Raw genomic sequence first — 17,670 nt, 5'->3', positions numbered from 1 at the left:
AACTCAGTAATTGTTTGTGATTAATTTTGAATGGTAAATTAGAAGTGGTAAATTATGTGTTATTTAAAAAGATTGTTTTTTAAATATTTAGAGTATCCGGTACAAGATTGGATCTACAGAAAAAATCTGAAGCCCTTGAAAATATCAAGCAAAAGCTTACCAAGCAAGAGGAAGAAAAAAAAATCCTGAAACAAGAATTTGAAACTTTAAGTCAAGAAGCAAAGATTCAGCACGAGGAATTGAATAACAGAATTCAAACAACAGTAACAGAACTACAAAAAGTGAAAATGGAGAAAGAAGCTTTAATGACAGAGCTTTCTACAGTAAAGGACAAACTATCACAAGTTTCTGATTCTTTGAAAAACTCCAAAAGTGAATTTGAAAAGGAGAATCAGAAAGGAAAAGCCGCTATATTAGACTTGGTTAGTAGTTTACATTTACTTTCTTAGGTAGAAGTGATTATTTTATTTAAAAGGTACTGATTTTTCTGCTTAATTCACAGTTTGCTTTTCTTTCCACATTTAAATAGTTTTAAGTAGTTCTTATGAGGAAATTAATTGGGATTGCTTAATCTAAGAAGAAGCCCAAGATAATAATGTGGGTGTGTATGCACCTGTGAGCACGCCATTTTCTAAAGGCCAAGAATATTTTCAGTTGAATATCAGTCTTTCTCATGTGTGTTATTATGTTCTTTTCTGTTTGGAGAAAACATTTTCTATCTGTACACTTTTCCTATTGTGATCATTTCTTAATTTATTGTTTTCTAAGTTTTCTTGCTTCCATTTTCTTGAAGCCCATTGCTATAAAAGTAGTGTGGCGAGTTAATTATAATGAATTGTGTGACATAAAATGTGATTTCTAAAGTGTTCTAAGATATAATCTTAATGTTTAAAATATGTCATTGTGACTTGGTTGATGATCAAAACCCTTAGTGTTTTGTTGTCCCTCCTCCATTACTTCTGTAATATTTTCCTAGTTTTATCATTGAAATGGATGATCCTGTCTCATCTTAGCTCATCATAATTTTAGTTTATTTCTTCATGTGTATCTTACTAAGGTTATAAACTAAACTTCTTAAGGTTATTACAAATATTTTTTATGTAATGTAGTTTTCATTTTTTTTAAGGAGAAAACTTGCAAAGAATTAAAGCATCAACTTCAAGTGCAGATGGAAAACACACTTAAGGGACAGAAGGAACTGAAAAAGTCACTTGAAAAAGAGAAGGAGGTAAGATTTTTTTTTTTTATGTAACAAAATCTGTAAAGTATAGTAAGGTCTTTATATGTTCAAATAAATATATAAAGCATGTTTGTTCTTGGGGGCATTTCCACAGATAATTTTTTTTATAGTTTTAAGAAAAATAAGCATTTTCACACTGATATTTAGGTCATAGGTTTATTTCTCTGAAATGTAACAAATCATGTATATAGTTTAAAATTGTTATTTGTATTTTGCCTACTATTAAAAAGACTTAAGCTAGTTTATAATCAAAGGCCCAAATAAATAAATATAATTAATAAAGGTAGAAAATTGAGTCAGCTAACTACAGAGTTAAGGACCATTTTTATGGTTGAAAAAAAAAATCTTAAAAGGCTTTCTATAGAAATGACCTTTATTTCATGGACTCTTTATGGCTCTTTATTTCATGGACATTTATACACATACTAATGTATACTTGATAATGGTTGTAGAACAACCAAAATATTTTTCTGTGGTTAATGCTTCTATTGTTTCCAGCAAAAACAGACAAGCAAATGAGTAAACAAATGGGTATAATATATGCTTGTTGCTCTCTGAAGCCATACCTGCTAGCTGCTAGAGTCCAGGCATGCAACTTTCTAGAAAATCTGATTTGATAAAGGAGCAAGACATAGTACTGACAAGTATTTGATGTGATTGTATTCTAGTTGTTGATTGAAAGCAGACTTGTGTTGTAGATGCCAGCCATGTAAGTAGCAAAATTATAATTGCTTCATGCCCAAGTTCTGAATCAAGATTGTTCAAATTTTTATCCTGGCTATGCCATTTATTAGCTATGCCATTTCGCCATCTTTTAGACCGAATACTTAATCTATGTGCTCTAGTTTCTCTATGATAGAGTCTATATGAATCTATGTGATAGAGTTATTGTGAGAAATAAATGGGTTAATATCTTTAAAGTACTCGGTACACTGACTATAATAAATGCTCATGCTAGTTATTATTTTATCATTGGTTATATCATATATCATCCTTATTGTCATCCTCTGACTACTGTTTTGCATAAAAATATTTTGCTATTCATTGTAGAGATAAGCTGAGACGTCTATATATAACACTAACATTTTTTCAAAAGTAACTTTGGATATGGTCAAATGCTTGAATGTAATGCTAGGTTCTTAGTGAAATATGCATAAAACATGAAAACATGACTTTGGTTGGAGGGTGGGAGATAATAGTGGTTTACCTTGGTGACAGAGGAACCTCAGTGTGACTTCTGTATGATGTCTGAATTTGAACAGAAACATATTCTAGTGGATTGTACAAACAAGGTAGTAGTAAAATATGCCCCAGATCTCTAAATGAGGTAATTATTCTACAGTGTATTATTATTATTATTTTAAACAGAGCCTCGCTCTGTCAGCCAGGCTGGAGTGCAGTGGTGCAATCTCGGCTCACTGCAACCTCCACCTCCTAGGTTCAAGCGATTCTCCAGCCGCAGCCTCCCAAGTAGCTGGGATTACAGGTGCCTACCACCACGCCTGGCTAATTTTTGTATTTTTAGTAGAGACAGGTTTCACCATGTTGCCCAGGCTGGTCTTGAGCTCCTGACCTCAAGTAATCTGCCCGCGTTGGCCTCCCAAAGTGCTGGGATTATAGGCGTGAGCACCTGGCCTGTGCAGTGTAATTTAATGTCATCAGACAAATACTAAACGTATTTTGTCAAAAGTGATTTTGTTTTTATCATAGTTACTATAGAGCTATTCTTTGTGACAACTGTGGCCAACAGGCTTAGTAGCATATGAGAATTTTTTTTTTTTAATTATTATTTTTTGAGATGGAATCTCTTGCTCTGTTGCCCAGGCTGGAGTGCAATGGCGCGATCTCGGCTCACTGCAAGCTCTACCTCCTGGGTTCACACCATTCTCCTGCCTCAGCCTCCCGAGTAGCTGGGACTACAGGCACCTGCCACCGCACCCAGCTAATTTTTTTGTATTTTTAGTAGAGACGGGGTTTCACTGTGTTAGCCAGGATGGTCTCGATCTCCTGACCTCGTGATCCTCCTGCCTCAGCCTCCCAAAGTGCTGGGATTACAGGTGTGAGCCACCGTGCCTGGCCGAGAATGTTCTTGAAAGACAATTGACATCCAACAATTTAGACATTGATGTTGACATACCTATTTTCTTTGATACAAGAGAATACTAATGTAGATCATTTACAAGCTGTAACTATACAATTATAAGTTAAAAAGAAAGGTAGTGTTAAAAAAATAATAAAGATTAATCCAGCATGTCACCCAATAGTAAGTAGTGTTGGTTATGAAAGCAATATGAGGGCAGGTATCTTTACTAATTATCTGTAGCCAACAGCCTCAGTAATTTCTTCCTAGAGTAGTGCCTGGAGTGTAGTAGTTACTCAGTAAATTGTCTTTTGAATGAACAAATGAAGGCTAAATAGATTTTTTTTTCTAGTTACTCAGTACATCGTCTTTTGAATGAACAAATGAAGGCTAAATAGATTTTTTTTTTCTTTCAGGCTTCTCATCAGTTGAAATTGGAACTCAATTCAATGCAGGAACAACTTATACAGGCCCAGAATACTTTAAAACAAAAGGAAAAAGAAGAGCAACAACTTCAGGGGAACATAAATGAGCTAAAGCAATCAAGTGAACAGAAGAAAAAACAAATTGAAGCACTCCAAGGAGAGCTTAAAATTGCTGTTTTACAGAAGGTAGTGATATATTTGTTTACTTTTTATCGGAAGAAAAACTTGGCAATTAAGAAAATAGTATGATAATTAATACAGATGGATGAGTTGCAACATTGAAAAGTTTACATAAGCTAAATTTTTTCTAAGTTTAATATATGAAAGCATTTGATTATATTATCAAATACCTGAGTCTGGATTTCCATTCACTATAACTCTGTTGTCAGATAATTGTTATTTAAATATCGTATTAATCATTTGATAGACATGAAACTACCTTATTAAAAATAATATGTAACTGGCCGGGCACAGTGGCTCACGCTTGTAATCTCAGCACTCCGAGGCAGGCAGATCACCTGAGGTCAGGAGTTCAAGACCAGCCTGGCCAACATGGTAAACCCCGTTTCTACTAAAAATACAAAGATTAGCTGGGCATGGTGGTGCATTCCTGTAATCCCAGCTACTCAGGAAGCTGAGGCAGGAGGTAGAGGTTGCAGTGAGCTGAGATCATGCCACTGCACTTCAGCCTGGGCAACAGAGGTACTCTGTCTCAAAAAAAAAAAAAAAAAAAAATAATGTAACACTTAGGGAAATAATTTATGCAACATTCATAGTGTATTAGAAAAATTTAAAGGAATTTAAAATAAATCATTCTTATTAAGGGCTAAGAACAAAAATTACAAAGTGGGATATCTTAAAAACATTCACTAGTGTAAAGCTTCATATAGTTTTAATTATTAATATTTTAAGTTACACCGTAATGGTTTCCATTTCCAAACCTATTCTAATTTATTATTGAGCATATTTTTTATTCTTAAGTGTTTTAATACTTGTCCAGACCAAGAGTTGGTAAAAATGGATTATACTTAATATGAAATATTTGAACACAATGAGTTCCTTCTCTACTGTTAGTATGTCCATGTTAATTGGTCTATGGAGAAGAGAGTAGAATCCCTCCTATGTAGAATAAACTAAATATATCATGCCATTAAGAGTTGGCTGTCATACTGCTAAAGTACAAAGTATATAAATTAAAACAATCAAAGATACACGTTTTATGTTGACCACTGTTTTTGTAACTATTATTATGCTGCTTTACAAAATAGTAGTTCTTTAATAACACAACCAAGAATAGACAAATGTGTCTATTCTTTTGTTTTTCTTACCATATATAATCAAAAGTCAATATGTAATTATCACAGTGCATACTTTGTTGTATGCTTTCATATCCTGAGGTCATTTTCTTCAAAATATGCTAGCCTTGTATCCAAATATTTACAAAATCTTCATTTTTATAGCATTGTAACTTAGTGAAATAAAAAACAAGTATTTTTAGCATGTTTTCTTATTTAAAAATTATGAGTTATAATAATATTTCTTTTGGATTTGTGATTAATATATATTGCCTGTACAGTTGACCCTCCATATCTGTAGATTCTGTAACTGCAGTTGGAATTGAAAATATTTGGGAGAAGAAAAGCCATAAAAAGTAACAGTACAGTATTAAAAAATAATACAAAATTGGCTGGGTGCAGTGGCTCACACCTGTAATCCCAGCACTTTGGGAGGCTGAGGTAGGCGGATCACTTAAGGTCAGGAATTCGAGACCAGCCTGGCCAACATGGTGAAATCCTGTCTCTACTAAAAATATAAAAATTAGCTGGGCATGGTGGTGTGCACCTGTAGTCCCAGCTACTCCGAAGGCTGAGGCAGGAAACTCGCTTGAACCCCAGAGGCAGAGGTTGCAGTGAGCCAAGATCACGCCACTGCACTCCAGCTTGGGCAACAGAGTGAGACTCCATCTCAAAAAAGCAAAACAAAACAAAACCAAAACACCCAAAATTTAAAATACAGTAAAACAACTATTTACATAGCATTTACGTTGTATTAGGTATTGTAAGTAATCTAGAGATGTTCAAGCCAGGCAGATCTGAATTCAAATTTTGTTTAATTTTGTTAAATTTGGACACACATTAACTTACTGGTCATAGAGAAATGATTCATCTTTCTGAGCTCAATTTAATGGAGTCATAGAGTTGTTGTAAAGATTGAGATAATGTATTTAAAGTTTCTAGTACTGTGACTCATACAATGTGGAAGTAAAATAGTTGTTGGTTATTATATGGAAGTATAGCAAACTGTGACCTGAGAGTGTCAGTGTATATGGTAGACCATGTAGTAACAGGCCACGATGAAGTTATCATTGTCACTGGCCCATGGTGAAGTAGGGAAAACAAGGATAATGTTTAAATGGGTATAGATGTATGTGTGTACACACTTAAATATATATATAAAACATAAAAATATGTATACACACATTATATCTAGATATGTAGTTTTATAGCTATAGAGTTATATATATCTAGATATGTAGTTTTATACATATATCTAGATATGTAGTTTTATAGCTATAGAGTTATATATATAAGTAGATATCTATAAATATATAGTTTTTCACATTGAAGGTCATAATGCACTTACACATTTTCTGCATATATATATAAATAAAAAGTAATACTACAGCATTAAAAATAATACCAAAATTTAAAATACAGTAAAAACAACTATTTACATAGCATTTATATTGTTAATGCTATGTTACCTAATGGTATGATTTAAACATATATATAGCATAAGACTATTTGGGAGTTACTGATCTAGAATCAAGAAAGCATGCTGTTAAGTCAACAATCCCTCACCAACTTTGCTCAAAATCTAATGTGGAAATATAAAATGAATAGGATATGGACCCTTACTTTCAAGCAGCTTATAATTTAATGAGAAAGCAAAATGTAAAGCAAAAGAAAACTGTGTTATATAATGGAGCAGTTATAAACTGTTGCATTTATCTGTTTTTTTTTTCATTTAACTTCTTCAGTAATGGATTTGAGTTCCTCAAAGACAGAGAATTTTGTCTTTTCTAGCAAATAAGCTCTTAATCATTTACAAAAAATGAATGAATGAGTTTGTCAGAGGAAAAATATTGAAAGCCCAAACATGAGCCCAAAGAGCTACTATGGCCATTATTGAGACTTCACAGAGAGCTTAGTTAAGAGTCAGAACAATAATTAAAGGTAAGAAACCTAGATTTGTGAAAAAATGTTAAAGAAAAGAAGTAGTAGTTTAGAAAAGAAAATGTGTAAGTGCATTATGACCTTCAATGTGAAAAAGATATCCAGGAATTCTTCAATGTGAATTGGAAGAAGAACTCTGAAAGGAAGATGGCATGGGATGTTATCAGATACTGTATAGGGAGATCAGTTCTCTGCTCCCCCATAGGCAGTTAACACCAATTCCTATCACTCTGTCTCCTAGCTTTCTTGAATCCATCCTTCTCATTTTCCACTGCTACAGCCTTAGTCCAGACTTTCTTTTTCTCTTATCTAGGCTGTTAATATAGCCTAATAAATGTTCCAGGCCCTCCAGTCTATTTGTCATTCATTCACTTGTTTCAGAAATATTACTAGGCACTTATTTTATGCCATGGCACAATTCTAGGTGCTGAAGACGACATAGCTGTGAACAAACAGACATGGGACCTGTTCTTGTGGAGCTTATACTTTAGTGGGTAGAGAAACTAAACAGAGAGGTATGAAAGATAGTGATGGGACATAATTCTACTGAAGGTTGGGTGATCAAAGAAGCTTTGCTGAAGAGATTTGAGTTGATGTTGGTATTTTCTAAAAACAGATGACCAATATGGTTAAATTTGGTTGTGAGGGAGAAGGTAACATGAGATGAGCTCAGATAATTAGACAGGGGCCAGATCATTTATATGCAAATTAGATGATGAGAAAACAGAATGGTATATTTTATTCTAAGGGCAATTGGACTCTATTGGAGAATTTAGAACAGAGAATGGTGGGGTTTGACTAAAGGGAAAATAAAGGATTTTGTGAATGATTATGATGATTTGTGAATATATTTTGGAAGTTGAGTCATCAGGACTTTCTGATAGATTCGAAAGTGAGAGGTAATAGGAAGAGGATCAAGGATAACTTGGGTTTGTGCATGTGGGTAGTTGGAAATGCCATTTATTGGGGGAAGTAGCAGCTTTTTTTTTTCTTTCATTTAAGTTCTAGGTTACATGTACACAACATGCAGTTTTGATACATAGGCATACATGTGCCATGTTGGTTTGCTGCACCCATCAACTCATCATTTACATTAGGTATTTCTTCTAATGATATCCCTCCCCCAGCCCCCCACCCCCCAACAGGCCCTGGTGTGTGATGTTCTCTGCCCTGTGTCCAAGTGATCTCATTGTTCACTTCCCACCTATGAGTGGGAACATGCGGTGTGTGGTTTTCTGTCCTTATGATAGTTTGCTGAGAATGATGGTTTCCAGCTTCATCCATGTCCCTGAAAAGGACATGAACTCATCCTTTTTTATGGCTGCATAGTATTCCATGGTGTATATGTGCCACATTTTTTTTTATCCAGTCTATCATTGATGGACATTTGGGTTGGTTCCAAGTCTTTGCTATTGTGAATAGTGCCACAATAAACATATGTGTGCATGTGTCTTTATAGTAGCATGATTATAATCCTTTGGATATTTACCCAGTAATGGGATTGCTGGGTCAAATGGTATTTCTAGTTCTAGATCCTTGAGGAATCGCCACACTGTCTTCCACAATGGTTGAACTAATTTACACTCCCACCAACAGTGTCAAAGTGTTCCTATTTCTCCACATCCTCTCCAGCATCTGTTGTTTCCTGTCTTTTTAATGATTGCCATTCTAACTGGTGTGAGATGGTATCTGATTGTGGTTTTGATTTGCATTTCTCTGATGACCAGTGATGATGAGTGTTTATTCCTGTGTCTATTGGCTGCATAGATGTCTTATTTTGAGAAGTGTCTGTTCATATCCTTCGTCCACTTTTTGATGGGTTTGTTTGTTTTTTTCTTGTAAACTTGTTTGAGTTATTTGTAGATTCTGGATATTAGCCTTTTGTCATATGGGGAGATTGCAAAAATTTTCTCCCATTCTGTAGGTTGCCTTTTCACTCTGATGGTAGTTTCTTTTGCCATGCTGAAGCTCTTTAGTTTAATTGGATCCCATTTGTCTATTTTGTCTTTTGTTGTCATTGCTTTTGGTGTTTTAGTCATGAAGTCCTTGCAATGCGAGCTCTTTTTTGGTTCCATATGAACTTTAAAGTAGTTTTTTCCGATTCTATGAAGAAAGTCATTGGTAGCTTGATGGTGATGGCATTGAATCTATAAATTACTTTGGGCAGTAAGGTCATTTTCATGATATTGATTCTTCCTATCCATGAGCATGGAATATTCTTCCATTTGTTTGTGTCCTCTTTTATTTCATTGAGCAGTAGTTTGTAGCTCTCCTTGAAGAGGTCCTTCACATCCCTTGTAAGTTGGATTCCTAGGTACTTTATTCTCTTTGTAGCAATTGTGAATGGGAGTTCACTCATGATTTGGCTCTCAGTTTGTCTGTTAATAGTGTATAGGAATGCTTGTGATTTTTGCACATTGATTTTGTATCCTGAGACTTTGCTGAAGCTGCTTATCAGCTTAAGGAGATTTTGGGCTGAGACGATGGGGTTTTCTAAATATACAGTCATGTCATCTGCAAACAGGGACAAGTTGACTTCCTCTTTTCCTAATTGAATACCCTTTATTTCTTTCTCTTGCCTGATTGCCCTGGCCAGAACTTCCAACACTATGTTGAATAGGAGTGGTGAGAGAGGGCATCCTTGTCTTGTGCCGGTTTCTAAAGGGAATGCTTCCAGTTTTTGCCCATTCAGTATGATATTGGCTGTGGGTTTATTATAAGTAGTTCTTATTATTTTGAGATACGTTTCCTCAATACCTGGTTTGTTGAGAGTTTTTAGCATGAAGGGCTGTTGAATTTTGTTAAAGGCCTTTTCTGCATCTATTGAGATATCATGTGGTTTTTGTCATTGGTTCTGTTTATGTGATGGATTACATTTATTGATTTGCGTATGTTGAACCAGCGTTGCATCCCAGGGATGAAGCTGACTTGATTGTGGTGGAGAAGCTTTTTGATGTGCTGCTGGATTCGTTTTGCCAGTATTTTATTTGAGGATTTTCACATCGATGTTCATTAGGGATATTGACCTCAAATTCTCTTTTTTTATTGTGTCTCTTCTGGGCTTTGGTATCAGGATGATGTTGGCCTCATAAAATTAGTTAGGAAGGATTCCCTCTTTTTCTATTGATTGGAATAGTTTCAAAAGGAATGGTACCAGCTCCTCTTTTTATCTCTGGTAGAATTCGGCTGTGAATCTGTCTGGTCCTGGACTTTTTTTGGTTGGTAGGCTATTAATTATTGCCTCAATTTGAGAGCCTGTTATTGATCTATTCAGAGATTCAACTTCTTCCTGATTTAGTCTTGGGAGGGTGTATGTGTCCAGGAATTTATCGATTTCTTCTAGATTTTCTAGTTTATTTGCGTAGAGGTGTTTATAGTATTCTCTGATGGTAGTTTATATTTCTGTGGGATCCGTGGTGATATCCCCTTTATCATTTTTTTATTGCATCTATTTGATTCTTCTCTCTTTTCTTCTTTATCAATCTTGCTAGCGGTCTATCAATTTTGTTGATCTTTTCAAAAAACCAGCTCCTGCATTCATTGAATTTTTTTGAAAGGTTTTTTTGTGTCTCTGTCTCCTTCGTTTCTGCTCTGATCTTAGTTATTTCTTGCCTTGTGCTCGCTTGTGAATTTGTTTGCCCTTGCTTCTTTAGTTCTTTTAATTGTGATGTTAGGGTGTGTCGATTTTAGTTCTTTCTTGCTTTCTCTTGTGGGCATTTAGTGCTATAAATTTCCCTCTACACATTGCTTTAAATGTGTCCCAGAGATTCTGGTATGTTGTGTCTTTGTTCTCATTGGTTTCGAAGAACATCTTTATTTCTGCCTTAATTTTGTTATTTACCCAGTAGTCATTCAGTAGCAAGTTGTTCAGTTTTCATGTAGTTGTGCAGTTTCCAGTGAGTTTCTTAATCCTGAGTTCTAATTTGATTGCACTGTGATCTGAGAGACCGTTTGTTGTGATTTCTGTTCTTTTACATTTGCTGAGGAGTGCTTTACTTCCAATTATGTGGTCAATTTTAGAGTAAGTGTGATGTGGTGCTGAGAAGAATGTATATTCTGTTGATTTGGGGTGGAGAGTTCTGTAGATGTCTATTAGGTCTGCTTGTTGCAGAGCTGAGTTCAGGTCCTGGATATCCTTGTTAACCTTCTGTCTCGTTGATCTATCTAATATTGACAGCGCGGTGTTGAAGTCTCCCATTATTATTGTGTGGGAGTCTAGGTCTCTTTGTAGGTCTCTAAGGACTTGCTTTATGATTCTGGGTGCTCCTGTATTGGGTGCATATATATTTAGGATAGTTAGCTCTTCTTGTTGAACTGATCCCTTTACCATTATGTAACGGCCTCTTTGTCTCTTTTCATCTTTGTTGGTTTAAAGTGTGTTTTATCAGAGACTAGGATTGCAACCCCTGGTGTTTTTGCTTTCCATTTGCTTGGTGGGTCTTCCTCCATCCCTTTATTTTGAGCCTATGTGTGTCTTTGCATGTGAGATGGGTCTCTTGAATACAACACACTGATGGGTCTTGACTCTATCCAATTTGCCAGTCTGTCTTTTAATTGGGGCATTTAGCCCATTTATATTTAAGGTTAATATTGTTATGTGTGAATTTGATCCTGTCATTATGATGTTCCCTGGTTATTTTGCCCGTTAATTGATGCAGTTTCTTCATAGCATCAATGGTCTTTACAACTTGGCCTGTTTTTGCAGTGGCTGGTACCAGTTGTTCCTTTCCATGTTTAGTGCTTCCTTCAGGAGCTCTTGTAAGGCAGGCCTGGTGGTGACAAAAGTCTCTCAGCATTTGCTTGTCTGTAAAGGATTTTATTTCTCTTTCACTTATGAAGCTTAGTTTGACTGTATATAAAATTCTGGGTTGAAAATTCTTTTCTTTAAGAATGTTGAATATTGGCCCCCACTCTCTTCTGGCTTGTAGGGTTTCTGTTGAGAGATCTGCTGTTAGTCTGATGGGCTTCCCTTTGTGGGTAACCCGACCTTTCTCTCTGGATGCCCTTAACATTTTTTCCTTCATTTCAACCTTGGTGAATCTGACAATTATGTGTCTTGGGGTTGCTCTTCTTGAGGAGTATCTTTGTGGTGTTCTCTGTATTTCTTGAATTTGAATGTTGGCCTGCCTTGCTAGGTTTGGGAAGTTCTCCTGGGTAGTATCCTGAAGAGTGTTTTCCAGCTTGGTTTCATTCTCCCCATCACCTTCAGGTACACCAATCAAATGTAGATTTGGTCTTTTCACACAGTCCATATTTCTTGGAGGCTTTGTTCGTTTCTTTTTACTCTAACCTTGTCTTCTTGCTTTATTTCATTCATTTGATCTTCAATCACTGATACCCTTACTTCTGCTGGATCGAATCAGCTGTTGAAGCTTGTGCATGTGTCATGAAGTTCTTGTGCCATGGTTTTCAGCTCCATCTCTACACTGTTTATTCTAGTTAGCCATTCATCTAATCTTTTTTCAACGTTTTTAGCTTCCTTGCGATGGGTTCAAACATCCTCCTTTAGCTTGGAGAAGTTTGTTATTACCAACCTTCTGAAGCATACGTCTGTCAACTCGTCAAAGTTATTCTCCATCCAGCTTTGTTCCGTTGCTGGCGAGGAGCTGCGATCCTTTGGAGGAGAAGAGGTGCTCTGATTTTTAGAATTTTCAGCTTTTCTGCTCTGGTTTGTCCCCATCTTTGTGGTTTTATCTACCTTTGGTCTTTGATGTTGGTGACCTACAGGTGGAGTTTTGGTGTAGATGACCTTTTTGTTGATGTTGATGTTATTCCTTTCTGTTTGTTAGTTTTCCTTCTAACAGTCAGGTCCTTCAGGTGCAGATCTGTTGGAGTTTACTGGAGTTCCACTCCGGACCCTGTCTGCCTCGGTATCACCAGCGGAGGCTTCAGAACAGTGAATATTGCAGAACAGCAAATATTGCTGCCTGATCCTTCCTCTGGAAGCTTCGTCCCAGAGGGGCAGCTGCCTATATGAGGTGTCTGTTGGCCCCTAGTGGGAGGTGTCTCCCAGTTAGGCTACTCGGGGGTCAGGGACCCACTTGAGGATGCAGTCTGTCCGTTCTCAGAGCTCAAACGCCATGCTGGGAGAACCACTGCTCTCTTCAGAGCTGTCAGACAGGGACATTTAAGTCTGCAGAAGTTGTCTGCTGCCTTTTGCTTAGCTATGCCCTGCCCCCAAAGGTGGAGTCTAGAGGCAGTAGGGCTTGTTGAGCTGTGGTGGGCTCCACCCAGTTCGAGCTTCCTGGCCACTTGGTTTACCTACTCAAGCCTCAGCAATGGCGGACCCCCCCTCTCCGAGCCAGGCTCAGAAGTAGCAGCTTTTTGATGCTCGTGGCTACTCTCAGCAATCCAGATTTCTGCTTGATATAGATATGCCAGTCATTCAAGTGGAGACATCAGGAAGATACATGGATATAAGAACCCAGAGTTCAGATGGAGAGGTTGCAGTTAGAGCAGTTAGAGAAATAAGTTTGGGAGTCAGTTGTAAAGAATATCTTTAAAGCCTGGGACTAGTTGAGATCCGGTTTTTTTTTCTTTTCTTTTCTTTTTCTTTCCTTTTTTTTTTTTTTTTTGAGATGGCGTCTCTCTGTTGCCCAGGATGGAGTGCAGTGGTGCGATCTCGGCTCACTGCAACATCCATCTCCTGGGTTCAGGTGATTCTCCTGCCTCAGCCTCCTGAGTAGCTGGGATTACAAGTGTCCACCACCATGCCCGGCTAATTTTTGTATTTTTAGTAGAGGCCGGGTTTCACCACGTTGGTCAGGCTGGTCTCGAACTCCTGACCTCAGGTGATCACCCACCTCGGCCTTCCGAAGTGTTGGGATTACAGGTGTGAGCCACCATGCCCGGCCTAGCTGAGATCTTCTAAGGAGAGAGTGTATAAATTAAAAGAGGGCCAGCAATGGAACTTTGGGGTGTCTCAACATTCACAGAAGTAGCAGAGGAAAAGGAGCTAGTAAAAGATTTTGAGAAGTTATGACCAGTAAGGTAGGAAGAGAACCTAAAATATAAAGTACCTTGGAAACCAGTTGAAGAAAGTGTTTCTAGAAGGAGACATAATCAACTATATCAGGTACAACTGAGAGGTCAAGTAAGATGTTGACAAGGATAAGAATATAGGATTTTGGAACATGGCAGTCACTAATGACTTCAACAGCAATTTTATTGAAGTAGTGTATTTTGAAAGTCAAATACCTATTTTTCATACTATGCATATGTATATGTTTTAACTATGTCATAATTTGTGCATATCTCCTGAATCTTCTTGAAGACTAAAGACAAGTTTATAGAGGAGCTTTAAAACTTTGTGAGATTTCCTTTTTCTGCCTTGATATTAATTAAGATGACCTGTAGAAATTTCCTGAGTTATTCTTGAATTTCCAAGAGTAGAAACTATATATTAACACTTGAACAAAGTAAATGGCTTCTTTCTTTCTTTCGTGTACAAGTTTCCCTTAGTTCCACCTTAAATTACGTCAGCTGAGGCATCTAGCACTGCATGCTCCCTCAGAATGTAGTTGTTACTCTTTCTCCCGAGACCTGATAGTACTTCCCAGTGCCTTTTTAAAAAAAAAAAAAATTAATTACTTTTGTATTTTATGGTCTTTAAATTGAGACTTGTTAGATTTTGTAATTCTTTGACTTTATAAGTAATTTACCCTATTGAGGTAGAAATTTGGGGCATAAGTACAGTTCATCTTATTGTTCGGAATTTTCTTCTAGGTGTCTGGATTTTACTTTATATTTGTAATTGGTTTTTGGAATGCATACTGTTTTAAATAACTATTGTATGTTTCAGACAGAGCTTGAGAATAAACTACAGCAGCAGTTAACACAGGCAGCCCAGGAACTTGCAGCAGAGAAAGAGAAAATATCAGTATTACAAAACAACTATGAAAAAAGTCAGGAAACTTTCAAACAGCTTCAATCTGATTTCTATGGGAGGGAATCTGAACTTCTAGCCACCAGGCAAGATCTTAAGGTATAGTAAACTGTACTGTACCATAAAATCTCAGTAGGTTTTATAGACATTTATTAAATGATCTATTTGAATCCAAATGGGCAAGGAAATGTTAGTGTTTGTGGAATAGTGTGCTGTTTTCTATTAAATTGTTATTTTGTATTAGCATGCTTTAAAAAATTGTTTAAAATGTGGGCATTTTAAAATGACATATTTATAATAGTAAGATAATTTGGATGTATCTTAATTGTGACACTGTTAACTTATGTAAGTATTATGCTGTCTTTATGTGTGAATAACTTTAAAGATAGGCTGCTGTTAAGTTTTAAATGTAAACCACTTGTGAAAAAATGCAAGCAGTTTTACCATTGCTTGTCAGGCAGTTCTGACATTAGTTATAATATTTGTCAAGTTCCCAATATTACTAGATTGCCTAATGATTAAAATTAGGAGATAATAGCTCAAAATAAACTTACCCTTAATTATATAACAACGTATAGAAATTTTGTCTTTGGTAATACTATTTGATTAGATAAAGTATCAAGTTTATTAAATTGAAGGATAATGGGAAAAGGGTAAAAAATTTTTAGGTCACAGGAAGGTACCAGTTTTCTAAGGAAAATGGAATATTTGTTCTCTCACAGAAGATTCAGCCAGTTTTTTTTTTCTCTCTCTCTTTTTGTTGAGGGGAAATGCTTTATCTGTTTCTTTCCTATGTTTGGGATTTTGTTTATTTAAAGTGCATATTGCAAAATTCTGAGAATGAAAGAATATTAAAATGTTTTATTTAGATAGGGAGCATATATTTTATCCATAGGCTGTTATAGGGAATTATGAAGGAGGTGGGACTTGATTAGGTCCTGAATTTGAATACACAGAGACTCTGGAGAAAGGTCATTTTATTCAGGGGCATATTTGAGAAAAGGTGCCATAATGAGAATGAATAAAGCAAGCAGACAGTTAACATAATTGCCTTGCTGGCGTACTAGTTTATGTTTGGAATTAAGGTTTAAAGGGTTGGATCTAAATTGTGAAGTATCTTAGATGCCTAGCAAAGATGATTGGATTTTATATTTGAGGGGGAAAAGTGAAAAGTCTAAATAGAGGAGTAAAATGAAGAAAATAGTACTTTAGAAAACAACCTGGTAGTGGTTTGCAGACAGCTTGGATTGGACCTGGGATAGACTAGTGGTGGAGAGATGAGTTAAGAGGTTACTAACTTTCTTTCTCCATAAATTCTAATAGTCGAGGTATGAGTTGATTAGAACTGGGATGAACATTAAAGAGGATGAAATAGAGGAGATTAATGGGAGAGAGAGAAGAAACAAAAGGACTGAACCCATACCTGGCTGCAAGGATTTGACAAAGAGATAGGAAATTGGGTAAAAGAATTTTCATAGTGCCAGTAGAATATCTGTGTATCTATCTATGTATCTATGTATCTATCTATCTGGAGGTAAAAATTAGTAATAGTTGTTATTAAGAAAAAAATACCACACAAGATTTAGGTAGTGTTAAATTATTATTATTTGTCCTTACAACACTATTGAAAGTATTGAAAGTCAAGGAAGCTTTGTGGAGGAGTTTGGGCTTAGGCTAAGAACAGTGAGGAACCACTAAAGGGAGTTACTTACATTTGTATTTTAGGCAAATGACTCACTGCAGATTGAGGAATGAGAAACAGGGCTGAATGTGAAGACCAGAAAGAAGACTTTGCAGTAGTCTAAGTGCAAGATGATGGTGGTGTGGGCTGGTAATAGCAAGGATAGAGAAAAGTGGATGAATTTGAAGGATATTTAAATGATAGAAGAGATGAAACTTAATGATTGATTGGAAAAGTCTTATAGAAACCACACTCTTTCCATATGGATGTCATTTACCCAAAGCATAAGCTAGTAACAGGAACCAACATTAAATTAATCAATGTTAATTGATTTGATTGATATTCTTTCATTAAGCCAGCGATTTTTATTATTCTTGAAAGCTATGTTGTGTACTAATAATTTCATACATGAAAGAATAACTCAAATGTAAATATGGGCAAAAAGAGAAAGCTGAGGGACAAGGCTGCTATAGAGTTTTACAACTGTTAAGGGACCTTGGATAGATCCTCTATTCCAAAGCTTGCTTTTGCCAAAGAGAGCAGGCCCAGTGCTTCCTTTTGCAGAGAAGACAGGCCTACTGCTGTACAATAACAGAACCATGGTTAAATCTTAGTTCTGATTCAAAGTCTGCCATTCTTTCATCATTTCACTGTAATTTTTTATACAAAATAAAAGATTGGTAAATTTTATCTAAAATGCTTTTAAAATGAGAAGTGTGTGAACTACTTAGGAAGCTAATTAAAAAAAAATAGTCAATTCCTAGGGAAGTTCAGATGATATTTATAGACTAGGGTAAGAGATGGCTATCAGTTATTATTTTTCTTTTGCTTCAGTGATATTGGATGGTCTTGTGTATAAGAGAGAGAAGAGGAGAGATTCAGAGCCTTGTAACATGACACCTGACTACTTCAAGGCTATCTACCATGGGTTGACAGTGTACAGCATGGGCTAACAGTGCATATACCTAGACACCAGTAGAATGGAAGGTAGCCTGGCCTGATCTATGCCTTTAGCCCCATCTGCTGGATTATTTATGAAGTACTTAAGTTTCTTGACTGGATATTTCAGATTGGCTATGCTGTAAACTACTCTTTGTTGTCCAGGAAAGGTAGAGGTAGTATT

General features: G+C 36.1%; 1 protein-coding gene across 1 annotated transcript in view; it reads left to right on the top strand.

Moving 5' to 3' along the window:
- EEA1 (early endosome antigen 1) overlaps nucleotides 1-17,670 on the top strand; it is a 155,923-nt gene that overhangs the window by 125,564 nt on the left and 12,689 nt on the right. Inside the window, exons 19-22 of the mRNA XM_024257216.3 lie at nucleotides 92-422; nucleotides 1,127-1,228; nucleotides 3,737-3,931; nucleotides 14,783-14,965. Coding sequence (XP_024112984.2) covers nucleotides 92-422; nucleotides 1,127-1,228; nucleotides 3,737-3,931; nucleotides 14,783-14,965 — 811 coding nt within the window. The remainder of the gene's footprint in view (nucleotides 1-91; nucleotides 423-1,126; nucleotides 1,229-3,736; nucleotides 3,932-14,782; nucleotides 14,966-17,670) is intronic.

The sequence above is a fragment of the Pongo abelii genome, chromosome 10 (genome assembly GCF_028885655.2).
Source record: "Pongo abelii isolate AG06213 chromosome 10, NHGRI_mPonAbe1-v2.0_pri, whole genome shotgun sequence".
In the NCBI taxonomy this organism is placed as follows: domain Eukaryota; kingdom Metazoa; phylum Chordata; class Mammalia; order Primates; family Hominidae; genus Pongo; species Pongo abelii.
Note: the sequence above shows the minus strand (reverse complement) of the source record. Positions and strands in the feature narration are given on the sequence as shown.